The sequence below is a fragment of the Tyto alba genome, unplaced genomic scaffold (assembly GCF_018691265.1).
Source record: "Tyto alba isolate M040663 unplaced genomic scaffold, T.alba_DEE_v4.0 Super-Scaffold_38, whole genome shotgun sequence".
NCBI lineage: Eukaryota > Metazoa > Chordata > Aves > Strigiformes > Tytonidae > Tyto > Tyto alba.
The window spans coordinates 23,732,312-23,759,137 of record NW_024881313.1 but is presented as its reverse complement, the minus strand read 5'-3'; the positions used below and the strand labels follow the sequence as shown (position 1 = coordinate 23,759,137).

The 26,826-nt window shown below is 36.8% G+C and overlaps 1 protein-coding gene across 1 annotated transcript; it reads right to left on the bottom strand.

Moving 5' to 3' along the window:
- Window positions 1–973: 973 nt before the first annotated feature.
- On the bottom strand, window positions 974–24,498 carry YME1L1 (YME1 like 1 ATPase). Its single transcript, XM_032991182.2, has 19 exons — window positions 24,262–24,498; window positions 21,456–21,587; window positions 18,785–18,947; window positions 16,629–16,727; window positions 14,781–14,890; window positions 13,484–13,634; window positions 13,286–13,393; window positions 12,394–12,476; window positions 11,481–11,571; window positions 9,785–9,937; window positions 8,369–8,501; window positions 7,798–7,860; window positions 7,196–7,308; window positions 6,670–6,825; window positions 5,795–5,946; window positions 4,802–4,928; window positions 4,628–4,701; window positions 3,902–3,988; window positions 974–2,784 (listed from the first exon to the last, which is right to left on the bottom strand). Exons 1-19 carry the CDS (start codon window positions 24,289–24,291, stop codon window positions 2,641–2,643), a joined length of 2,169 nt encoding a protein of 722 aa, XP_032847073.2. The 5' UTR covers window positions 24,292–24,498; the 3' UTR covers window positions 974–2,640.
- Window positions 24,499–26,826: the final 2,328 nt, after the last annotated feature.

Below are 26,826 nucleotides of genomic sequence, written 5' to 3'. Positions count from 1 at the left end.
TGTATTCGCTTCTAGGAAAGGTTTCCAAGGAGATCAAGAGAGCAGACAACTACCAATGGCTTGATTGCTCTATTTTCCCAGTCAGTATAAGGGATCAAGATTTAGAAAACTCTTGTGACATTTCAGCTGACTCGGGTCATCACACAGTAGGAAGCTGCCAGAAAGAGCAGGCCAATTGCAAGTTTGCGTTTTCTTTGTATTAAGCTCGATGGCAGAATTGTGGTGTAAGTCAGGCTCAGGAATGCAGAAAATTCAGAATCATGCCCAATTTTGAAGTCCCTGTTTTATGTGCCACCATGCTTGTGACCAGTTTAGGGCTATTTAAAACCTCTGTCCAATGATTTTGTGAGGAAGAATTTCAGCTCCTAGATGCACCCAAGAACACCAGAGGTCAAACCCAATGCCTGAATAAACAAGTTTCAGAGAAACTCCACAAATATCACATGCACACATCTAGGTAAGAGGGGAAACTTGAGTAACACCTCTGCTGTTAAGTTGGCCAGAAAGCAAAGATAGATTTTACACTTGATGGCTAATCTCTAACAATCTTCTTCCACGGCCCAGTGAGATAGAACATTTTTGGTGTTTTTTTTGAGACTGTGCTCACTTCTTTGCATATAGCAAGAAGCTTCTCAATAAAAGTTAAGCTAGACTTCAAGGGCTTACCCTCCAAACCAGATCATTCAATATAGATTTTAGTGACTGTAAAAGTGAAAAGCTTTTTTGCCTTTATTTCAAAATGCACATTCACACTATTTAGCTGGAAAAGTTCCCATTCAAGTCCCACTACTGAAGCAGCAACTGAAATTTCTAGGGAGAACATACCCTAGAAATCTAATTAGAAAAAGTGCAATTTTGCCATCATCTTAGATTTATTTACAAGTTTAAATGTTTTATACACCTCAATTTACATAGTAGGGAACTTGATATTACATTTTATAGCAATTTACAGTGAATAAAAAGAAAACCAATATGCATAATTAAAATTAACCTTTATTACTCCAAAAACAGATGCCAAATATGCAGTATATTTCTGTTTCTGTTGGCATATTCATAAAATACATGTACAACTGTAACTAGTCAGCCTAGACATTTGGTATGCTGTTTTATAACATGTGGAAGTTCTCCCACACTGCACTGGGATGTCACTATAGTAAACTGACAAAAATAGGCAAATAGAAAGTTATTCTGGTTTTGAAAGAAAAAAAATGCATGTGCTCTTACTAAAAAACTAGGTTATATCAAGCATTACACTCAGAAAATTCTAAAATACTATGTTACTTCTAGTTTTAAGTGTAGCTACCAATTTCCATTCACATTTATTGGCACCAGCCCAAATATTTTAATGTCCAAGTATGGTAACCATCAACATTAATGTGCTAATAAAGGCCCTCTCTGCAGCAGAAGTTTATAGTCTCAACAGTCTACAATTAATTGCGCAGAAAGATCATCAAGATGTGTAATACCTAAAAACCAGCTCCATGAGATAAGAATGCTGGCATATAATTGCTAGCAGTCACTTCTGGACACTTGATTGGAAACTGCTTTCGTTTTCAAAAACTTACTATCTTAGAATTTCCAGAGGTTTCTGTAAGGGTTGAAATAGAAGGTTTTATTTCCCTGCTTCTACTGTAGAACAGAACTGGGAATGTTATTTGAAACAACACATGCTTCAAACATTTTCTGAACTACTCTTTAGTGAGCAATATTGTCCTCTCTTAAGAAATTATCTGTTGGATTATCAAACGCCCATACATAGTATTAGTAGAAACTAGTTCTGTAGAATCTCCAGCAGTGTAAAAGCACTGTCATCAAAGCACTGTTATCCATCTACTGCAGTAATTAAAAAAATCTAATAATCTTGTCAGCAGCACATCAGAGGTCACAGGTATTTCTTATCCCTACCACGCTTCTGCCCAAAACATGGTCCAAAGAGGCTTAGACATGTTTAGCCTGTTGTTTTTGCATTAAAATTTCTCTCCCAGCCATACATGTGTGTATTTTAACCCCAAGAGCACTGAAAACACAATCACTGATGATTTTGTCTAACATGGAGCTCCCACAACACCCTTTAATAGAGATGCACTGCATTGCTGCTTCATTCTTAGACACGTTTTGTTACATTTCTAAAGAAGAAGTCTTCTCTAAAAGTGATCTCAAGCCTCAGAGTATGAGCATTAGTTAGACTGTGTACTACTGTTCTACAAATCAATCTGTCACTATCCATAAAACATTCCGTAGCGCATACTGTGGAGTATCACTTCAAACACACGTAGCAGCATGACCCAGGAAGCTATGCCAAAAGCCACCAGTACATTGGCATGTTTTTCTTCTCAGCTTCAACACATTTGACTGAACCAAAATGCTAAATTCAACCCTGAGATTTATCCTTCTGAATAAATTCTTGTGGGAAGAGCATAGGGAGCAGAGGATGAGGAACTTGATTTATTTTGTGTGTCTTATTCTGATGAGACACGACAAACAGATGAGTAACAGAAGCTCACAAGAGACAGAGTAATATTAAAGTGTCACTAATGCCATACACACATCAGGAAGAGAAAAAAAGGCTATGCTGCGTAAGACTACTGCATTGCTAGATGTGTATTCCTCAAATTATCAGTTACTGTATCGCAGAAGTTATCATCTTACTTCTAGTTTTTTTCCCTCTAAAACAATTTGGATTTCTTTGGCATCCAGAGTCTCATATTTCAATAAAGCTTCTGCTAAATTCTTGTGTTCTTTTGCATGAGTCTTCAGGATGTTCTTTGCTCGCTCATATGATTCCTAACAGTAAAAAAAAGGTGCAAGGAGATTTTAAGACTTTAGAACAACAAAAAAAAAAAAACAAACAAACAAAACCAGCAGCAAGATTCCACTTTAAAAACTGTTTCCACCTAAATACAGCTTGAAACAAACAATTAAACTTTTGCCTTACATTTCATGGCTAACACAGCTCCTGCCTCATGAAGATTTAAAATCTAGCTGGAATAATTAATAAAAAAAAAACAAAACAAAACCCCAAAACAAACCAACAAATCTAAACAAACCACAACCCTACTTTATGCCACCTTTACATTTTGCAGAAGTAGATCTAAAAATAAAATCCCAAGACAAACCTTAGTATATTTATATGACTTTGACAAGACTTACTAGATTTGAAAATCTGCTGATTAAATGTATTTGATTTCAAAGACTAAAGTTTTTAAAAGCTTATAAAATTCTCGAAATATTATAATAAAGCTACCCGTGTTACCAGTTGCTGCGAGTAGATGCACATTACCAGCATCATCAGCTTCAACTTTTAGTTCTACATAAATAGTTCTTACATGACCAAGTCAGTTTAAAACCAGCTACAGCAAAAGTGTTAATTGTTTAAATGTTATGCTATAAATAATTCCCCTGCCTCTACCAAACTAACTCAGATTATCAGAACAGTGATCTGGAAGTTCCATGATTACTGACTACTGAATGTTACAAATACTGGAGAAGACAGCTCTCTGATCTGATATGGCCGTTCCTGTGGTTCTATACGAAATGATTTAGCTGCAAGTTATGAAATCTGGGAGTAACAGAAAACATTCACATCTGTTCTAAAAGAATTGATAGCCATGCCTTTTTTCCTATGAAAGGAATAGGCAAAATACAAATCCTGACCAAATGTCAGAGGAGGCGTTAAAGAATACATTAAAGAACCCAACACCACCAACTTGTTTCTCACTACCTGTGCATGACAATCACCAAAAAAGTTTTGATACGCAGAGATTCAAAAGGCAAAATATTTGGGGATACTTTCATGTACCTGTGTATTTTCACCAGTATACATTACCAAACTGAATAGTCAAGTAATCTGACGCCCAATTTATCTCAAAGTGTTTCAGAGCAGAGGGGAAAGGAATCTTACCCGTAGAAGTGTTCTTACTTCCTGTTCAATTGCAGACTGAGTTTCAGGGCTAACTTTCCCCGTATCGGTATAGGTCATAACACCAAGCTAAACAACAACAACAAAAATATCTTTATCTTGACACTGTTGCAATAATACACATAAAACACTAACAGCTTCATTACCCATTGCTTCCAGGTGCAAACAAATAATTAATCAAATGCTTACTGAAGTGCTTGCAACAGAAGCAGAAGCAGCAGCAGCAGCCTATTCATCAACTATGTTGTCACTGCAGAGTTCTCTTTCAACAGGTCACAGTACAGATCCCGATTAAGTGTTTTCTTATTTAAAAAGCAAATCAAAATCTCTAGACTACTAATACTTGATGGGTAATAAAGATGACTAAAGAAGTTTCTTCAGAAGTCTAAAAATGTTGCTGGTCCCCCCCTTGCCAAAACCTAAGACTATCCTCAATTCCAAAATGTTTGGTTTTACTATGAAAATTTTCTGCAGACATTAGTAACTTTCAAGGTAATTTTGAGGCGAAGATCTTGCAAGTTAATTTTTAAACTGTCAAATATACAGGTTTTCTAAGTGAGTTCTCTATAGCAGGGCCAACCATAAGGCTTACTTTCTTTTTTTGTCAAACTACTTGGTCTCTGGGATCACTACCAGCCAAACAGGCACTTAGTTACAGAACAGAACATTTCTTTGTATCGTATAAATATTTAAGGATGATGATAATACCTTCTCGCTCATTCCAAATCTAGTCACCATCAGTTTTGCAATTTTAGTAGCATTGTCAAAATCACTGGAAGCACCTAGAGAGAAAACAGATTTACATTAAATATTGAAACCCGAGTCGAACACACCAGTGCACGAGCTTTGATCAAAAATTCTTTTAGCTACACATCAGCTGACCTGTTGTGATGTGATCACTTCCAAATATCAGCTCTTCTGCTACTCTTCCTCCCATACAGACATCCATCTGTGCAAGCAACTGGGATCTAGTTTCACTCCATCTGTCATTTTCTGGGAGCAAAGATACCTGTAAGATACAGAACTGTCGTCAGGTAGCAATAGACAGAAGAAATACTTAAACAATCTGAAAAATATTCTTGTTTATATCCAAAGCAGATATAAAGGCTTTTATGTAACAATTCAAATACTCTGGGTCTCCTCCCAGTCTACACACTCATCAGGTTTGCTTGGAGGTGCTTAGTCTACCAGCTGAAATAGCCTCCTACAGACCACAAGCACCACATAAAATTAAGCAACTTAAACCTACCACCAGAAGAAACAGAACAATCTACTTATCCATTTCTCCTTATTCCCTACACTTGTACTGAGCACAAATCAACTTGCCTGGAAGATTCAGGCCAATGATTTTATTTAACACAATAATTTGGGTAAAGTTCAACAGAAACAGACAGAGTATTTTTTTCTGTTCAAAAGCTTGGCAGCTAAAGGCAGAATAGAAAACTTTAAGGATATCTATGCTAGAAACAAGGTAGGTAACCGATTAGGTTTAGAAAAAGTCACATTGGACAAAGAACAACTCGATAAAGGATGTTTGTGTTAAAAGTACAGTTGAGCAATGCTTCTACCTTCCAGTCCTTTAGAAATTTGTCCAAGTTCCACTATTGGCTGCTATTTTAACTGCAGCAGAATCAAACATACTTGCATTTCTTTCCTTGTACATGTTAACTATTATACTAGAATATGCCATTTTATTTCAAAATGAAGGAAGAAAGCTTTCTATCACACAGAAAAGATGATCAGTGCGTTTTTCAAGAGAATGCTCATAACTGACTATTTCAACATACAATATGCATTAACATAATTAGAACAAATAGCATTGTTGGCAAATTCCTCAACAACACTAAACCAACATAAAATCCTAGAAATACTCACATGTCCGAGTGTTGTTCCTCGTGTCATGATTGTAGCCTTGTTGATTGGCATTGCATCCTTAGTATAATATGCAATGATAGCATGTCCAGATTCATGGTAAGCAGTGATAGTTTTGTTTTTCTCATCAATTTCTACACTTCTACGTTCAGGTCCTTAAACAGAAGGATATGGAAACTTTTTTGTACAGCTGACTACCACAATCAACATGTATACTCAAACAGAGCAAAGCAGCTGAGGAACAGCATGCCAGCAAAATCAACCAGCACTCAGTAAGTGCAAAACATTTATAAGCAGGATTTTAATGTCTAAAATGGACCTCAATATGCTCCACAGGCAAATTGCCTTTAAAGGAATAGATTTAAAATGCAGTCTGAGTACCTGAGAAAATTCCATTTATTCTCTCAAGTATGAACAAACCAGATATACCAGTGCATATGTCTCCAATGTTTAAGTTTTGTGTTATCATATGACAAGTTAGTTTCACAGAAGTTCCAGGTTTCTAGTCATTTATTCTCTCCTTTCCTTTCCTTTCGTAAGAAAAGGGTAAGAAATAAAGCTTGTGTCCTCCTCTAGGCTGAAGTACAGCATGCAGCATTTCTGATTAAAAAAAAAGGTATCGAGTCTTAAAGAATGTATTTCATGCTAGATTTTACATACTACTCTCTGGTCTCAAAAGATTCTATTCGGCATTCACTAACAGGATTTACTTGTTTTTAGAAAAAAATAAAAAAAAAAAAAAACAAAAAAAAACAACCCCACAACAAACCAGAAAAACAACAGCATAAAAACTTCACTCTTTCTCTCTAAGTCTTAATCGCACAAGAAAACCCCTGTGTACTATGACATATATGTAGGTCTTTTGTATAAAATCCTACCCATTAGAATTTTGTCCTTGGAGAATTCCAGTTCTTTCATGGTTACCATATCTTTTCCATCAACAGCTGCCTTTAAGGCAGCTTGATTTACAAGATTCTCAAGCTCTGCTCCAGAAAATCCTACTGTGCCTCGTGCAATTATTTCTGGATCAACAGCTGTGGGGAAAACCAAATAAATTTGTCATTAGGGTCCATATTGCTCCTGGAAAAGCTTAGATCAAGGAGAAATATCAAAAAACAATCGAATTACAAGCAAGAATCGTGTTCTATTAAAAATAATGTGTTAAAAAAATTATCAACGTTAGAAGAAATGAAGCCTACTTATTGAGACACTATGAATTGTTGAGGACTAGAAAGAAACACCGCCGCCGAAAACTGTCGTAACACTACATACTAGACAATTTTTGTGTCCTTTAATGAGACACATGGTAAAGCCACAACTGCTGATGGAATAAAGGACTAATACACGAGTGGGCTGATCCAATATAAAACCTGTCACATAAAGATGTTACAGTAAAGTACTTACATGGATCATACTTTATTTTATTAAGGTACCACTTCAGAATTTCCGTACGACCTCTTACATCAGGCTTGGGAACAGTAACTTGCATATCAAAGCGACCAGGACGTATTAAAGCACTAAGGGAAAAGACAATTTCATACATTGACTTAAAAATGCTGCAGTAAGCTGTTACTAACATACAGAAGGAACAAAAATCCATCTGCTATGTCTAAAGCCATCTAAATAGACTGTATCTGGTGCACTGATGCAAAGAATATGTTTTTCTTACCTGTTTTAAGACAGATGAAAGATACTTATTAACAACCCATTTTTAAGGTTTTTCTTTGCATTTTAAAATTCTGCATTGTGAACAATGAATGCAGCCGGTCAATTTAAGTATAAAAACTTCCAAAAGTTTTAGATGCTTAGATACATGTTACTTATTTCTCCATATTTAACTCAACAACCTTTTAAGTGCCAAAAACTGATCAATACACATCCTTTTTAAGAGAGAAAACCCCCCAGTTTGAAGATTATCACAAGCAACTTTGTTGTTGTTTTGTGGGCTTTTTAATTTCGTTTTTTTAATACATGCTCTGTAAAAATGTTCAATACATTATACTCACTTATCTAATGCTTCAGGGAAGTTTGTCGCACCAATAATAACAACACCTTCATTAGGTTTAAAGCTGTATGGAAAAAAAGGGTGAGATTTTTTTTTTTTATTTTTGAGACAGAATTTACACCTTTTTTTGTCTGTAACTACTTCTGTTTCTCACTTCAGATGACCTCAACTGGACAGCAAAAAACATGCTATCAAACCACAACATGTGATCCAAGAATGACCACATTTAACCCAGCAACTGGTTAAAAACATGCCCTGGCCTCAGAGTGGAACTTTTTCCTTTAGATATATATAGCCAGCCTAAAAAAATTGAGAAATCATTTAAAATAATTACAGCTATTGGGCTACTACAACTCAGAAGCTTCTGTATTCTTTACAGTAAGGCCATTAATGCTACTGTTGGCAGTACTAGAAAGTGGTCATTAAGAACTTCTTAAATTTATACCCTTAAAAGCGTCAAAAAAAAAAAAAAATAAAAACATCAAAGCTGTAGAACGAAGAAAAATTCACCCAAATATTCAAAATATCAGCCAGTCAAGCACCTTTCGTGCCCTCAGAATCCAGATATTTACCCATCCATTTCAGCAAGAAGTTGATTAATGGTCTGTCTTGAATAGGGATGCATTGGAGATTCAATTCTCTTCCCACCAACAGAGTCCAACTCATCAATGAATATAACACATGGTGCATTTGCTTTTGCTTCCCCTGACAAGAGAAAAATAGCAGAAGGACATTTCAACCACACAAAGCAACTCAGTGTATCATGTAATTTAGGATCCTACTATTTCTATTACTCTTAGATTATAAAGTGTTCTGTTAGACATCATCAGAACGGTCTTCATTTTAGTCTTAAAAAAATGAAATAAATTTTTGAAATTAAGCGATACAAAGAGAAGCATCCCCATGTCAGCTTATCCTTATTCTGCTACAAGAAATTACTAGTAAAATAAATTAAGAAATGTCTTGTATTTTGTATCAACTCCCTACAACAGTTTATTTCATAGGCTTGGGTAGAGAACATTGACCCATTAAAAATAATATGTAAATGTGATGGGTCTAAACGCTAACTTATTTTAATAGAACCTGCTTGTTATTTAACAACAGACCTTACCTTCATGTTTACAGGTATTAAATACACAAAATAAAAATGCAATGATAAACTTTAAGACCATGACCTGGTACACCCATACCAGGATGCATTCTCATCTCACCCAGCTAGATATATCTGTAACATAGATATTAATGTACAACTCTGTCATCTCAACTTCTGTAGCCAATGGAGAGAAATGCACATATTAAGGTACAATACATGTTACATTTTGCATCCTTTCCGTGTGAAGCAAGTCACATTTCTTCTACAAGTGCAAATTACTTTCTACATTGTAGATGCCTAACACTATCAATCTTCTATTTAAGAGGTGATGAATTCTCCCCTCCCCGACAGTATTTATTTGCATATTTAAAACAGAAAGCCTCTTCTGTGGAAATTATCAATCTAAACATTAATTTTAAAAGTTTTGTTATAATGCCCTTTATTCTGGGCCTGTTGATGGGTGTGAGAAAGGAAATCTTAGTTTAGTGCTATGCTGTGATACCATAAAGCTCTAATTCAGAATAAAAAAAAATTATAAAACGATGAGGGAAGTAATTGAGATGGTTAACACTATTTTTTATCCTAAATTTACTATTTAATTCAAACTTGTAAGTCACTGTCATATATAAATTAAATTTTAAATATTCTATTTAGTTTATAGGACATTATATTTCGAATAGAATTACTTCTATTCTCTCTAGGAGTGTTCATCTGACAACTAGCAAGATTCTATGGTTAAACTGATGCTCACAGAATTCCAAGATTCACCTACACAATTAAGGTTTTCTTTATTAGCTTTGTACACCACAGCTGTACCTAATCAAACCTTGTAAACAATGCTGAATACTTCATCTTGCATGTGAAAAGATTTCAAAACCACAAATATTTAACTTACTGAATAGGCTTCGGATGCGACTAGCTCCTACACCAACAAACATCTCATCAAACTCTGATCCAGATGCATAATAAAATGGGACATCAGCTTCACCAGCTACAGCCCGTGCAAGAAGAGTTTTACCAGTACCGGGTGGTCCAACTAACAGAATACCTAAAAAGACAAACAAAAAAACAAGCAACAACAAAAACATCAAACCCACACAATCTTATTATACAGTACTATTTCTTCCATGCATTAGAAAAAATAATTTACACTTGGCTTCAAAAAAAGCTGTTAGCATCCCATTTCTATCAAATAGAAACAGAAACCTGACGTATTCTACAAAATTACTGTTGAGTTTAGCAGCTAAATCCTTAACAGTGTCTTCTTCAAACTGACACTTTCCTAGCCATTTCGGAATTTTTTTTTTTTTTTTAATTAAATCATTCCACGTAATTGATTTAAACAGTGTAAAGCACTAACAGGAATCAGACTTCACAGGTTTATGTATTTCAGATTCACTTGGCCTCCTACTATGATCAAGCTCAATCATCCTTTTAAATGAAAACATTTGTTTCTGAACTGTCTAAAGCAGTTAGCAAGTGCTAAAGGTGCTGAAAGACATGCGAAAGAAATAAAGTCCCTTTAAGAGTTCAGTTATATAAAACCCCCTACCTTTCAAGATAAAAGAATTACTGTGTATTAGTTTAATAACTAAAGAAGGTACAGTTAAGTTTTGTCTAAACCCAACATATTACTTCACATACTACAGGTTATTTTTTGGACATTTTTGCATAATCTTGGCTAAGTTTTCAATATTAAACTTATGTTATATATCTTTCTCAGATGAGAAAAGATACAACAGACTTAAAAAAATATGGTGACAGGGAGCTAACTTTAAAAAAAGATATCCTTATAGAGACAGTTAAGGGGAGACGGGGGGAAGACAGACCTAAAAACCTCTGAGCTATATAAATTTCTACTTAAAAAGGCATCAACACCAATAATACATAGCTTTATCAGTAAATAATTTTTAATACTACGTTACATTCAGCGACAAAGTAAAAGAATTTTTGTAGTTCAGTACATCATCTCTAAAAGGTTTTCTTGGGACTTCAAAGAAATATCGATTCTTAGCCCTGTAAATAAGGCTGCTAACAATTGATTTTTGAAAGTCGTCTTGCCTGGAATCTACAGTCCACTGCTTTGTACTGTTGTAGCTTATTATGCCTAATGTTATTACTGAATTTATACCAAATGTAAGGTGCATCCAGGCCTCTCTGCTTCTTCTGTCTGAATAACCCCACATAAAATCTGAGGTATCTGGGACAGGCAGTAATGACCAATTGTTACATCTGGGGAACTGAAGGTAAGACAGGAAGCACGCAGCATAACTGCCTTAACCCCCACTCCCTCACCACCAAGTACCTCAATTTACAGGCATGCTTTAATAAAGCAGCTTTCGCAGCCCTCTTTGAAGATTCATTTGTTCCTCAAATATTTTAAACAAGTAAGGAAATTCACTACCTGTGTCCAATATTATTTCACTATTTTTCCCAGATACAGGCCTATTTTGGTTATATACTTTTTTGATTCCCTAACTAAAGGAAAAAATACTCGGAAGCTCGGCTCTGAATCATTCAGTATAGAACAAAGCTACAAAGATAGCCACAGCTACATATGATTCACACTTCTACTGAGCGATGACTCTTACCTTTTGGAAGTTTACCTCCTAGTACAGTAAATTTATGTGGGTTTTTCAGGAATTCCACAACTTCTTGTAATTCCTGTTTAGCTTCTTCAACCTACACGTTAAAAACATGCCACAAAACATAACGAAGCATTTATAAAATACTGCATCTTTTTTGTAGGTGAATTTTGTTTTAGAGACTAAGTCTCTAATTGTGTATTGATCAAAAATATACAACAGGAACAGGAGATAAAAGCATACCACAGAATTTGTATGGACACCAAGTGTCCATGAGTTTAATTCAACCTATATCCTAGAACTGTTCATGGGACTCAGTAAACATTGAAGTTAGGAATACTGAAGGAGTAACTCAACAGTTCAAGACCAGATCTGAACAACAAGATAAATACAGAATCAAAAATTCTGTATCAAGATATTAGTCTAAATGATTAAAGAGAGATTAATTCTATTTGCGCAAGGGGAAGGTCCTCGTTTTGCCACTGACAGCCAAAGAACGGTTGAATAGAAAAAATAAAGCTGTGCCATCAGCAGTCACATGCCCACTTCCTTCTGCGAATCTCCATATCTCCTGTCCTAATATCAGATACCAAGACAGAAATGATCAAATGGAATTACCATCTTCTTGTATTGGTCAACTTCTGCAAAAAATAGATTAACATGGATACTTATGGTCTGTCTTTTGCTATTCTAGACTTTAAAAATGTGATTCAGCAAGTCAAGAGTGCACCTTTTATACGGTATTAAATGCCACAAAGACATAAACTAGAACAAGAGTGGTTAAAACCTTTCAGGATGGTGAAGTGGTCAATACAATAAGGCTTCAGTTCATACAAAGGTATTTCTTGAATAAGACATTCTTCAGATTCACAATGATTAGCTAAGCAAGAACTCACATAGATTTCACTTTTGAACTTACCCCTTTTACATGTTCAAAGGTGACATTTTTCAACTGGATTGGATCAACTGCTGCATCAAAGATACTGGATGTTCGGAAGCGTACTAATAGCAAACAGCAAATGATAAACAACAAATTTACACATGAAGTCATTTCATTCCAAGACTGAACTCTGCACTTGAATGCATACCATTAAGCCACTAATGTTACACCTGCGCTTTTAAAATGGCATGTTTCCAAGTGTCCAGCAAGTATAAGATTTATTTTAAAATATCTTTAAAATATTTGCAATTATTTCAGTGACGTAAGTGCTTTTTAGTCATCTGTAGTACAGAAAGCCCTGCATCCAAAAGCACGTACACAAAGCCAGAAGTTTGCCCTCAGTGTTTCTGCACATACCCTAACCTGCTTGAGACCCAGGCGATAACTTACCATGAAGCTGAAATTCTCCATTTACATTAGCTCAGCTTTTGATTGTTCTGCTATTTCCAACAGATTTCTCAAGATGACATTCTGATCATACAAGTAGCTAGTTGCTATCAACTAGGCTGTGATTACAAATAAAAACCAAAACATTTTGCCTACTGCTGACCTAGATAACACATCATCTAAATTCAAAGACAAATATATAGCTGGTGAACAGCCCTGACTTCTTCTGTGCTTGGTTCCATGTAATTGTTTCACCAAAGTAATTAAAATAATTATACTAACAGACAACTTTTTTGTCTCCATAAACATTTTGTCACACTGGTGTCTGAAAGGCTGTAGCCTAAAAGCAGTAACTAACTCTTTCATTACTACATGGAAATGTTATCTTAAACCAATCATAAGGTCAAAACACATTTAATTTGTTCTAAACCTGCTGGAAGAAACAACACAAGCAAAACAGTGCGGTGAAAAAAAGTTAACTAACCAGCATCAGAGAAGGAACCTTTCCCAGGTAAAAATGATGAATATATAGCAAGATAAAAACAAAGAACAAAGAGAAAGAAAGAAAGCAAACGTGATCTTCTTAAGGAATCTGTAAAAGAAAACAACAAAGTTTTAGTATGGGCTGAAATAAACTACTTTCTGAATGCAAAGACAAGATGTATGAACTAAAACAACTTACCAAGTGTTTTTTGCAGGAACACCTGTGCTTTCAAAAAGCCTTCTGCAAAACCAGTTTTAAAAGCATCCTGGTGTGCCTCTGGGATGTTTTTTGTTTTCATTAGCGTATCTAAGTTTTCAACATCAATTCTTCGCTTTCTCAGGATAAAACCCTAAAATATTTTCCACAGCAGTGTTAGTATACACTAAATTTTGATACATAACTATCTGGCTAGCATGTGTGAGGCAAAAAAAAAAATAAAGTAACAAAAAGACTTGTAATTCAGGTGCTATGGGGTTAATTGGATGACACAGGGCAATAGCTTGAGTGTGAAATCACAATGGCTCCAGCAGGTGCACCCTGATTTTTGCTGACCAGGTCAGGATCAGAGTCCTCCAGGACCTCAGTTCCAAATACAAAACACAGCCTAAGGCAGATTTGTATACAGCTAGCTTTGTACTCTGGATGCAGTGGTCTGACTCATGAAATCAATTTAAATTATTTCCAAATGTGAAATATCTTTGTAAATATAGTTTTGATAAATCTTGATCAAATACATCTCATATGTTCTACCAAATTTAAGAGCAGCACTGCATGGAGCTAGCTCTGGTTTATCTTCATCCACAGTATACTTAGTCCACATATAAAATAAAACACATATGCCTGGAAGAAGGAGAGAGTTCAAATCTAATTTACACATACAATATGATCAAATGCTTTAATTAGCCTGGCTTCTGTACAACCAATTAGAAGCAAAAGGTACCTAGGTTAACTTGGTTTTGTTAAGTGCTTTGCTATCCCAAGTCTGGATAGTTATCTGCTGAATTAAAAGTATATAATTTTGTAACCCATAAAAATACCAAGTTTAAAATTTTTGTATCTTAAAAATACACTAGCCACAAGTAAATCTATTTTTAAAACATCAATCACATGCTGAACTGCTTGACAAAAATATACTTTCTTGTATGTTAAAGTATCTGTATTTCTGTTTAAACAAATACTTCATTTGACTCCAGGCTATTTTTAACAAAACCACAAAAACAGAATACAGAAAATTTTCTTTCTAGAGTTTAAGACCACGTTTATACTCAAACTACTCTCCTAAAAAATTCAAATAATCTTTACATTGATGATATATGAAGAAAATCTGTGTATTAGTAAGAAAAACAGCATGCTGTCATTAGCTCAAGTTTTAGAATTAAGAAATTTTTTCACACTAGTGAAACAGAACACCTTTGGTAAATTATGAAGTTTCATTCAAAATAAAGAGATGGTCTGAGTAAGCCCAAAACAACTAAATAATGTTACTCTTATTTACCTTCAAAAGTGAAGAAAGTGAATTTTTTGGTTCTGTGAATTGTTCAGATGTTGACTGCAGACGCCTTGCTCTTGACCTCAAAGTCTTAAAGTTCCGTGATTGTATGTAAACTTAAAGTAGTAAAAATAAATAAAAAAGTTAAAAACTATCCATTACTCCACTACAGAAAAAAAAAGACCTAAGAAATTTCAGAAACTATTATATGACAGACTACTGTGATTGAACTGAATATAATCTTCCCAACATATCCACAGTAGAAAGTAAAGAGAATTACAAACAGAAATCTGCTTAAGATGCCTGACCAAAAAAGTGAAAAACAGAAAACTGCATGAAAGACATTTCTGGATCTAATAGTAATAAAGTAGATAAATAAACCAATAAATTTTAGTAGTACTGTAAATGGATAGTTATGTGATCATGAACCATGTTTGAAATCTGAATTTGCAAGTGAACTGCTTACTGCTTCACAATATATTTTTCCCATAAATTTTTTTGTTAAAATAATCAAGGGTTCATGCGGTGAATGATAGATAACTGGCCAAGCCTATCACCACCTCAAGGAACAGAAGAGACATACAGCTGAATTAAATCCAGGCAGGCTGACAAGCAGGAAACATTCAGAAGCTAATCCAGAAGGATGGGAATGAAGGTTCCTGCCCTAAGATAAGCTTTGTCTAAAAGATCAGCTGATAAGGTGCCCTGAAGAGATCTGGAATGGCTTTGGTGTGCTGTTCACACAGAAACTGACAGAAGCAATGAGATCATTTAACCCCACTGAGCTTATAGCACTACATGTCATCTATCACATCAGAAACCTTGAGATGGAGATTTTATCACAATCACAAAAGCCAAGAATATTTCTCTTCTTTCACTACTGCGTTTTAAAATAATCACCAATACCAGTCAACTATGCAGTTTTAACTAAGCCTTCTGTTATCACAGAATAGCACCAGATAACAAGAACTTCTGGAGGTGATCTAGTCAAACCCCTGCTCAAAAAAGGTCTAACTTCAACATCAGATCAGGTAGCTCTAGACCTCATCCAGCTCAGTTTTGAAAACATCCCAGGATTAAGATAATACAACCTTTCCAGGTAATCTCAGAATTTAGCCACTCACACTGTGAAAATTCTCCATCAGGAATTTCCTTTGCTTTTCTTTGTAATTGTTGCCTCTTCTTTGAGATGTGCAAGAGAAGGGTAAGTAATACAACTGCAATGGCAATTAGATCACTCCTTGCCTTCTCTTCTGCTAAGTTTAAAACCTCAGGTCCTTCAGCTTCTCCTGTACATTAAATGCTCAAAACTCTGCAGCTTTCCCTGTGGCCCATCACTGGGCTATATCCATTTTGTCAGCATCTCTCTCTTAACCATGGGACACAAAACCAGACACAGTATCCAGATGTATCATCAGAAGAACTGAAGAGGCTTGAATCCACTGGGCTCCTGATTATTTTCCTGCTAACGCAGCCCTGTTGTTACCCATCATACATCCAGTAGTTTAAACCAGTCACGAAACACCTTAGAAAGTTCATCTGGATGAATACTAGACTCAACATATTTACTGATTCAAAAGTAGTCAGCTCATATATTGTCTTTTAAGAATACAAGCCAGAAATACTGACATCTTTGAACTGGATTCTATAGATACACCATGTTTACTAACAGAAATCTGGAAACATACTACTCAAATGCAAAAATAACTTCATGATTTTAAGTGTTATTATCAAGTTCCTCCTCAAAGTTTACTGGTATTTCTTGAGTGACAACTCTGAGACAAAAATAAAACACTTTCCCTGAATAAAAGGATACTATATAGATTAAAAACAGTGCAGTTTATTGTTTCATACCTGGCCAACACCGAACATCTGAACAGAAATTTTGGAGGGGATTAGAATGCTGTCTGTACAAACAAGATGAGCGTAAAGCACCAAAAACATCCACAAAACCTGAAAAAAGATACAGTAAAGTGTAAATATACCCTATATTAAATGGCAGATAAACATTACATTCCGTATACGTTGTTTCTTCTTTCTTAAATATTATTCTATTTTACTATGGTGCTTCAGGCATCTGTAATTAAACAAATTAACCATTACTAGTACATAGAGAGTTAACTTCTTTTCATTAACCTATGACAGGCACTTTGTAATATACCATTTTTTTTTCTAATTAGAATTTCTAAAAAATACTGGTACCCAGAATCTTGACTTTGAAGTTGTATCTAGGAGGGAAAACTCTGCACATCTGTACAGAGCTGAATAAAATTATCTAGCCTGGACAGAAATCCAAAGACTTTAATGAAGCTGAAGGACCAGCATTCAACCAATCATTTAGTTTTTCAGCTTTAAAAAACAGATTGCTCACAGGCATTTTAAAACAGACTATGTACAAAGCATGAAAACATTTTAAGCTATACTAAGTCTACTTAATTGTACAGTCCTCATGCAATACAGAAACATGAAGAAATAAAAGAGCATCACAGTGAAATATCAGCAGTTACTATTTCAAGCACACTATTGACTGAAAGACAAGAGGACTGTCATTTATCTGTTGTTTAGTTACCAAAAGTTCAAAGAACTTATCCTCGTTTAGTAGGTAAAAATTACTTAAGAAGCATCAGAGACCTGAGGAGAGAGGGGAAAAAAATTGAGGCCATGCCTATATATGAACTCCTCCACAGTAATTCAGAAGCTAACCTAATCACAAAAAGGGTGGGGTTTTTTGTTTATTTTACATATTCCGAGAAAGTTGTTGCATCAGTTAGATACATCTGGGACAACATAAGAAAGTTTCTACTAATTTTTTTTGAAGGTGTATGATTTTAATAACAGCTTACAAGCAAAATACTGAGGAACTATGGGAAGGGGAAAAAAAAAAAAGATTAGCTATTAATTCTACAGTGCTGCATATTCTACAGTCTTCGACAATACTGCACATCAGCTAATCCAGTACAACATAATTATGAACAGATTCATTTAAAAAAAAACCAGAAACATCCTCCTCACTTTATGCACAAGTATATGCACAGCATACACTTATAACAGTCATCCATAGGATACAGTGTCACCTACACCAAAAGCACTCTCGAAGATTTAGCATCTCCCTTGCCTGTGGCAGTCTTCCACCTATAACCTTGCCTTTTTAACTGTGAATGAAACAACCAGTCTGGTGAGCTTCTACCTTGATCTATCAAAACTTGAAAGCATTTGCAACTTTTTTCTTCCCATTCAGGAACCTGCCTCTGGGCTAATTTTTTTATCTCATATCACAATGCAATTTAATACTTTTTCCTCTAATAGTAGCCCTAAGATACTATTCTTACACTCTTTCCTCCAATTGCAATACTATATAGGCAGTACCTCAAATGTCAGTTATGTGCTTCTTTTTCTAACACATTCTTGAGCATCTACCATGGTCTTGCTTCCTGTAATTCAGACCAATCCCAGCAAAACATCTTTAACTATAAGGAACCACTCTCGGTTTGCTTCAGCAATGAAATACTGTACATGGACTGTTAACAGTTTGCTGTTCTGAATTCCTTTCTAATTAACATCCTCCTGTAATTTTTCCTTCAAGCAAAAAAAGGAATAACAATGTAAACTGGAGATGTTCATGACTGTTACATTAGTAGATTAGCAAAACCTAAGTTTTTCTATCTGGTGAAACAAACTGGTGAAAAAACTTATATCTTAGGTTCATCATTACAAGACAATGCACTTGTACTACAGCTGAGTTCAGACAAGTTTAATAGCAGCCAACTTCAAATCTGAATTTGAAGAAACAATTCCAAAATGTGGGCTGAATTTTCTAAAATTCACAAGATTCAAAAGCACCACTCTAGCAATAACCTATATACAATTTTATAATACATATTAATACTCTTTGTATTAAAGATTTTTTTAAACTATGAGTTATCTACAGCACAAGAGATTAAACTAAAGAATAATTGTGTTCACTTTTTTAATCTTACCAATTCTCATTAGCACTTTACTCTGAAACTTACCATGCTTATTTTCAAAGAAGGACTCAGCAGAGATGTATGATGTATGCCACTGCGAAGAGACTTTGTTTTCTGCAAAGTAGCCAGGAAGTAACCTGTTCACCAATTCTCTGAACTGGTTAGCTTTCAAATCAGACAATCCCAGGTCTCTTAAGTTAAGTCCAGACTGCAAAATAGAAATAAATGTTCAAAATTTATTTAAGATTATCTTGGGGGAAAAAAAAATATTAAGAATGTGTTAACTTTTTGGCTCAGTTCTACAGCATCTATATTTCACAGTTCAGACTGAAAGAAAAAAATTCAAAATGAAGATAAATGAATGAAAGGACATGATTAAAGAAAGAATATTTACCACTGTCAATGGAGAATAACTTTTCCATTTGCATGCACTGGTATTTTCACTGTCACCATACATTTACAACAATTATATTTCATTCCCAATTCAGTCTTTTTAACACCTCCCTGCTCTCTGATTGAAGCAGGCACAGAATAAAATGTAGTTTTCAAACTTGTTCTCTTTACGACAGAGCAAATGGAGATTGCGAGGGGGAAAGATGTACAGCAATAGCCACCCATTATATTTCATCCAAGTGAACAAACAGCAAAACCCCCAAACTTTTTTTTCCAGCTAGTCTTTTTGCAAATAGCACAGATTTAGCAGCAGCACAAAGACTGGATATTTAGAAACTATACCCACAGTTAAAAATCTTATAAAGCTGTAAGCTGGGTAAACACACAATGAAAGGCAAAAGTTTCTATTCAGAAAAGGGTAAGTACTAGGATCTAGGATTTCCTACACAGCAAAGAAACTATGAAAAACAAACAAACAAACAAACAAAGGAGGTAAGGCACATACACTAGAGTTACTAAAGAAGTAACCTTGATCACAAGTAATTTCAATCTTGTATTTTACAGATATGAAAAAGATCTTTTTACAGGAGAGTATGTTTTAAAAATACATATTGGTTTGGACCCTTTAAAATACCTATCAGCCTCTCAATATTGCTCCTGCAGTAACATTGTCTTACCTGAGAAGTAAATACTCTATTCTAAATGTGTTTGCACAGATATTTAATTTTTGATTGTTAGAACACTGTGGATTTATTTTTTTCCTAAATTGTTTTTAAGTAAGCTTTATGTTGATCTACTTTCAAGGTGAAATTAGATTTCAAATAAAAAGACATACATAAAAAATACTTGAATAAAATGCTGAAAGAAGCATTTTTAGGACAGATTCTTAAATGCATCCAGAATACCACCATATTCAAAGTTTATAGTTTAAAATTGATTTCTTATGTAAACAAAGTATTTTGTTTTAAAGGCTAGGATAGATTGCTTCTGGTCCACTTACACTCAAAACTGTGAATACATTTTTAAACATCATTTGAATTTTACAGATGGTTTAAACGAGTAGATAAGCCTTCCTACCTCAGCTTAATAATTGCTTGGAAAGTTACTGAAATGCCAAGGGGGGAGGCAAAGAAGATTAAACAAAATTTTTAAATGTAACATTTTCTGTGACCCTTCAGAAGAGGTTACTACTTCCAAATACAGATTTAACTTCACAGCAGACAGACTTCACGTTCTCAAATAATTATTTTTGCCATTCTAATAGTTCAGCTTTATTAAATACTAGAACTGCATGTATTTTATCAGTATCTGCTGATTTAAAATTTGAGTTTAACCTTTATTTAAGCTTAGGTTTATAATGATCTAACTCACTTTAAAAACTTTCTTTAAAACTACTTTAATTGGGATACTTTTTAAATTATTATTTTTATACTTTTATCATGCTAGGAGGAAGTAAACAGGTATATGATGAATTAGAGAGAAAATATTAAATGTGAAAACCCCTCTATATTTAAAGACCAGATACTCTTGCTGATTAGAAAGACAAATATAGAACTGAATAAATGAAACACACTTTCAGTTTCATTCAATAATCCAGCTGTCCCTCTGAAATCAATTTTTAGCACCACAAGCAAACACAGTCACCAAAAAAAAAAACCAACCCAAAACGAAAAAACACAAAACCAACCAACAATGGAATCACAACACATAGATGATTAGTACAATCCAAGCTGACTTCCAAAGTTCTGCAGTTAGTGACAGACTCCACGTTTTTCCTCCCAAACATTTTCTTAGTTATGAAACTTATTGTAACAAATGAGTTGAAAGTGGCAAGACCTGATACCACACTGACAATCAAGATGCAGAAAGTGCAAAGTAAAGAACAAAAAATAACTAATGATAATGAAAGATATTTTAATAGAAAAATAAGAAAACATGCTAATATGCTATTTAAAACCCCTCAACACATTTTAAATTACAGTCAGTTTTCTCACAAGAAATAATGAATTCAACTTTGGTAGAACTCAGAGTGAAAAGACAGTAAGATGTTTATTAACAGAAAAAGTACTGTTACTTTAGAGCAAGAAACATTAAGTTGAAAGTGAAAACAAATCCTCTCATTTGCAAATTACTAGAAACAAGTACTAGCTTTTCTTTTTTCCTTATTAACAAAATACTATTACATTCTATGTGTTAACATTCTGTTTTGTTTATTCATATTGTTTTATAAAACAAGTCAAATATTAAATTAACTTAAACTGATATTATTCAGACTGAATTCAGTTAAAAGCAAACTACCACTTTTTCCAAAGGTTTTTAGTACCTCACTCTTCTGAGGATCATGCTCTGGGGAGGTGTCCCTCTGGACAGGCTGTATGGACACTGTGCTGGCAGCAGTAGTGGAGCTTTTTGGTGAATGAAAGGCATTGATAAGGTGACTCAGAGGAACAGTAGCCTGGAAAAAAAAATAGCAGATAATGATTTAAGCTTGTTTAAATTATTTAAATATATCTCTATTCCAAACTCTGACTTATAATTGCGTATCTTGTACACTGCCCTTTAACTGAGGACTTCAAAATAACTCACACGAACTTAGCTTCAACACCACAGTGTTAGCTGATACCTCTATCTAAAGAAAAAAAAAAAAAAGTTGAAGTATGCATGACAGATCAGGTCATGAAGCCTGGAAGAGAAAAAAAAAGGCTACATTTCCTGGTTTTCAAACATGAGTATGGTTTAAAGAAAATAATCAGTAGATTTGTAAATACAGAAGTAGGTACAGATCATCAACACTTAGGAAATACAAAGATTGTCCTCAATTTGAACTTAAGACAATGTTTAATTACAAAAGCATCAGGGAATCAAAATTGCAACTACACTTAATACATCCTTCAGAACTTTTTTTTTTTTTAACATACCACTTGTTTGCTGTGTTAGGTATGTGCTGTTGCAACCAGATGACAACAGCAAGGATTGTTGCTGTCTTTTGACAAATATTACAAACTTCACAATTATTTAATGCAAATAAAATAAAACACTTTATGAAACAATGTTTTTCCCTTGTAGTCACCATCACAGTCAATTAACTTACATTCCAAATAGGTGTTTTTTCCACCCCCCCAGCAATAAAAGACAAAAAATGAAACACAATCAATATGGGGAGAAAAAAGAGAGGAAAAGCAATAGCAAATTACTTATATTCTAGAAGGCCTGCAAGTTGACACCATCTCCTGAAATGCTTAAAACCTGTTTATAGTTACTGTCATTTGGGATCTTTCTCTTCTTTGGAAGAATTGTTCACTTAAAATAATACTGAGCCTGTCTTGGCACATGCCAAGACAAAACTATGATCATCATTCTGCTGAGACTTTACAACACAGTCACAAAAGATAAGTAATGTTCTTTAAACAACACAAACATAAAAAGAATGATAGATGAGGTACACTACTTAGTGGTAGGCCTTAAATTCAGACTTTAAGATGAAACATTATAACATAGTAAATTCTAGATTATCCCTGGACAGACAACAAAGCAACAGGTCTCACTAAGCCGGTTCTTGAACCAACTTGGACGGAAAGCTCAGTGGGTGCTTTTGAAAAGCATTAAATCATGAGAATTTATCAACATCTTACTGATTCAGAGATTACCATTCTTCAGTATTACTGACTTCTGTATTATTTTCCAAACAACACCTATTTTCATTTATTAAGTAATGCTTTTATAACTGGAAAGATCTATATTTTTTCCTGCATTATACAAGTTATTCCCAAGTTTCCTTTATGTTTTCTTCTACAGGATCCCACTTCAGCAAGTTAGTTTGACACCTAAGTATCAAACCTATACATAGCATATACACATATCACAGTCAATTCTGCAGCTCAGCAGCACTCACATCAGGTCTGTGACACCACCTCATGAATCACTACAGAAACCCAGGTGTACCATATCGCAGGGCTCCTCCTCTAGCACATGACTATGTCTATTGTGGCTATATGGTACAAATAATTCCAACACTATCAAAACGCCTCAGTCTCACTACGTATCACTAGGGAAGAGGATTGGGGTGCAAGTCTGGCTGCTGGAATGATACCTGCTTGCAATACTCGATTAAGCCTCTGCCTATGAATGTCCTCCTGCAAGAACCTCCATCCCTGTATTGACTAGGCAGGAGATCAAGAGAGACAACGCTGCGAGACATGAAAACTGCCTCAGAATTAATTGTCCAAAGTTATAATTAAACTCTGGTCATTTGTGGTAAAACCATAAAGCCTCCAGAAGTCAAAGGCAGTGTCCTAACCACTAACCAAGCTTCCCTCCGCCATTTCCCACTATGAAAAGGTGGAATGACACGTTCCTCAAAATACCATTACAAATCCTGTCATTTCACTACACTAACAAAAGCAATTAACACACTCTCCACAACTGGAAAGAACAATCAAATCCCACTGAGGAATATGACTATTATATACTAATCCTTCTAGCAAAAAAACATAAAAGACCACTGGTTCAGATTAAAGTCCATAAAACCCACTAGTCTCATCCAACTCACTATCTAATAAAAGATGCTCTCTTGATTGCATCCATCCCATTCTTTATAACAAATAATTGAAGGGCTTTTCCTCCACTAACTCTTCTAATTTCCAATTGATTTATTTTTGGTTTCAACAACCACCCATTACAACAGCAGAGTTCCACTTTAGTTGTAGTAACAGGCCCTTCTATTATAAAAAAACAGATATTAAAAAGCACCATCTCCAGGTGACTTCTTAATTTCAGATTTTGCAACCTTTTAGTGTACCCTCATCTCCTCCATTTACGTACTTTTTTCTTTAGGTAAGCATCCTAGGCCGCTGCAGCCCCCCGCGCTGCGACACCCGCTGCCACCGGGCCGGCAGCCCCCCCCAACCTCTCTCGCTCACGCCGGGGCGATGCTCTCCAGAGCCCCTAAAACCGCGGCAGTCGGGATGTCAACTCCTCCAGCTGAGGCCCGCAACTCCCGGGCCTCCCGAGTGCCGCCGCTCGGCCACGAAACGAGCCGCCAAGCGTAGCCCAGTGAAGAGGGGGCCCCGAAGGCGGCAAACTGCGCCCCGCAACGGGCCGCGGCCGGGGCGCGCCACGAACCCCCTCACCTGAGGCTGAACGGTGGAGAAGGAAAACATCCTCCCGGCGGGGGCGGCGGCAGCGGCGACCACGGGCGCCCCTTCCGCTTCCCAGCGCGGCCGCAGAAGCCGTGCCCGCCTATCAGCCTCCGCTGCTCAGTCGCTGTGGCAGCCGCTGCCGCCGCCGCCGCCGCCAGCAGGAAAGTCCCACGGCTCCGCTCCTCGGGAAAATGGCCGCCCCCCCGGCGGCGGTGACCAGGCCCGGGGCCGCCCCGGAAGCGGCTGCGGACGGAAGAACTTCCAGGTCGCCTCTCCCTTTCCCCGCCTCGCAGCCAGGTCGCCTAGCAACCGCTGGGTTCCCGCGTTTCCCGGTTACTCTGCGTGCAGCAGCGAACCATGAACTATCGGAGGGGGATGAGGGGCAGAGCATCCTCCCGGGCAGGCCCGTCGGTAGGGAAAGCAGCGAGGCTGGCGGGGGGTGCGGACGCAGCCAGACCAGGGGACCAGGGAGAGCCCCGCGGGGTGCCCGCTGTCACTCGGGGGCGGTGGAGCTGCCAGGCCACCCCCTGCCCGGTGGTCATCACCTCCGGGGAGCGGCTGGAGCTGGGCGCCATCTCGCCGGGGCCGAGAAGGGACGATTGGTGACAAAGGAGTGAGGAAGGCTGCCGGCGGGGCCTGCAGTCTGCCAGCGGGGCTGGCCACGGGGTGTGCTGTGGCCGTGCCTCGGTGTTGGCACTTATGCAGAAGCAGACGGTGCTTTGAGCCCAAGGGCTTCCTCTAAACCCCCAAATTCCAAGACGCTGCTCAGACCAGGACTTCCAGTGTGGGGGTCTGTGCAGGTTGGAAACAGGGCAGTCACACCCCCTAGTTCTGCACGGACTATAAAGCTAGCTCTCTGCTGATGTAGAGACTGCAACAGAACAATTAAGATTGGTGTAAATGAATTATGAACAGCAATGTGTATGTGAAAGCAACATAAAAGCAGTAAGGCAGGGGTTAAAAGAACGACCAAGAGCACAGCTGAGTGTGGTGAAACTGGTGAACTTGAGGACTGTGCTGAGTAAACTGAGAGCAGAAGGCCTGCGCTCTGATAAGGCGCTATCACAGATGATTTGTCAGGCGGCCTGTGCTCTGGGAACAGAAGGATGGCAGCAAGGTCAGAGCGCGCTGTAAATGTCATCACAACGGGAAGGCAGAATATAGCCATGGGTGTATCCAAAATAAGGAAACAAAGAATGGGGAGCAACCCTGCTTAAGATTAATGGAGGCTGAGGTAATCAAGAATTGGAAGGAAACATCAAATTCTGTTATTCGAAGTCCTGATCATAAAAGACCTACCCAGAACACAGTTTGTCACCACCAATCTGGAGGACGCCAAGAGGCAGTAAGGAGTCAGCAGCAATAGTAAAGACCAGGATAGGCAGTGTACTCTTGCACACCAGCCATCCCGGCTACGCCATTTGGACGCACAACTCTTGGAGCTTGTGAGTATGCAAGCTTGAGAGAATGTGAGTGAAGCATATGAGAAGATGAGTATGTGGGACCAGCATTAGTTGTTTCTTTCTAAATATTACCTTCCTTAATGTCTCACAGAGTTCTGTTGAATTCCTGTACCTTCAAGCATCCCATGGAAATGAGGACAGTCTACCTGCTCGTAGCAAGTAACAACATACTGTCACATTAGAAACCTACATGACAAATTGAGTAGTTTTTGGTCAGATCAATGCTTTGACAGTTTGTCACAATATTAAAAAAAAAAATACACAGAATGAATGATGTGGGGTTTTTTTTAATTGCTATATACAATAAAGAGAACAAGGAAATTTTTAGGAAGTTCCAATCAAGCTGGCAAGGCTGCAATGGGGCTTAGCTAGAGACAGTGACCATCAGAAATCGTTGCACTAGAGCAACACTCACAAACCTCGAGGGTAACATTGCAGCTATCCTTATTCAGCTTGTCTGTGTCAATAACGAACATTTAACTCTCACCGAAATTGGGAGTAAAACTCCTTAACTCTGGGTTTAGAAGGCATTACTTTATTTGTTCTGGGTGTGATAAGTAATAGAAGAATTTTGCTTTCGCTAAAAGTAATTAAACAATTACTTCTTAGGCTAAAGCTATTATTAGTACAATGATCCAAATTTAAAAAAAAAGACTTTACTACTGGGAAAAGAAAAGGGGGGAATTGATCTGAGGAAACACCAACCCAACAGCCCCCCCTCTTGGGATGCTCATCAAATGGTCCGTATCAAAGGGTGCTAACTCCTTTGCAATGGAATGAGAAAGAACAGAATGGGCCATCTCTGGTATCCCTTGTCCTTGAGATAAGAGAGGAACTGAAACCACTGAGCCATAAAAGACAAAGGAGCTGCAAATTGGCCCAGACTTGAAGGACAAGGTGTACGTGACCACAGGACTGAAGAAAGATTGTAGAAGAAGCCAGGAGGCGCGCCGAAGGTGTTGAAACCGGCAGCTGGGTGGATAAAAGCGGGTTTGAAACTTAAACAATTTGGTGAGCCTGGACGGAGCTGCGACTCCTCGGCCACCCCAGCGCTGCATTTGCTCTCTTACCTTAATAAAGATTCATTAATCCA

Excerpts from the sequence above, each read along its gene's own strand:
- YME1L1 (XM_032991182.2), bottom strand. The coding sequence starts at position 24,291 with ATGTTTTCCTTCTCCACCGTTCAGCCTCAG. Across the intron at positions 16,728-18,784 it reads CTTCTTTGAAAATAAGCATG|GTTTTGTGGATGTTTTTGGT; the intron begins GTAAGTTTCAGA and ends ATCTTTTTTCAG. Across the intron at positions 13,394-13,483 it reads GTTCCTGCAAAAAACACTTG|ATTCCTTAAGAAGATCACGT; the intron begins GTAAGTTGTTTT and ends TTTCTTTTACAG.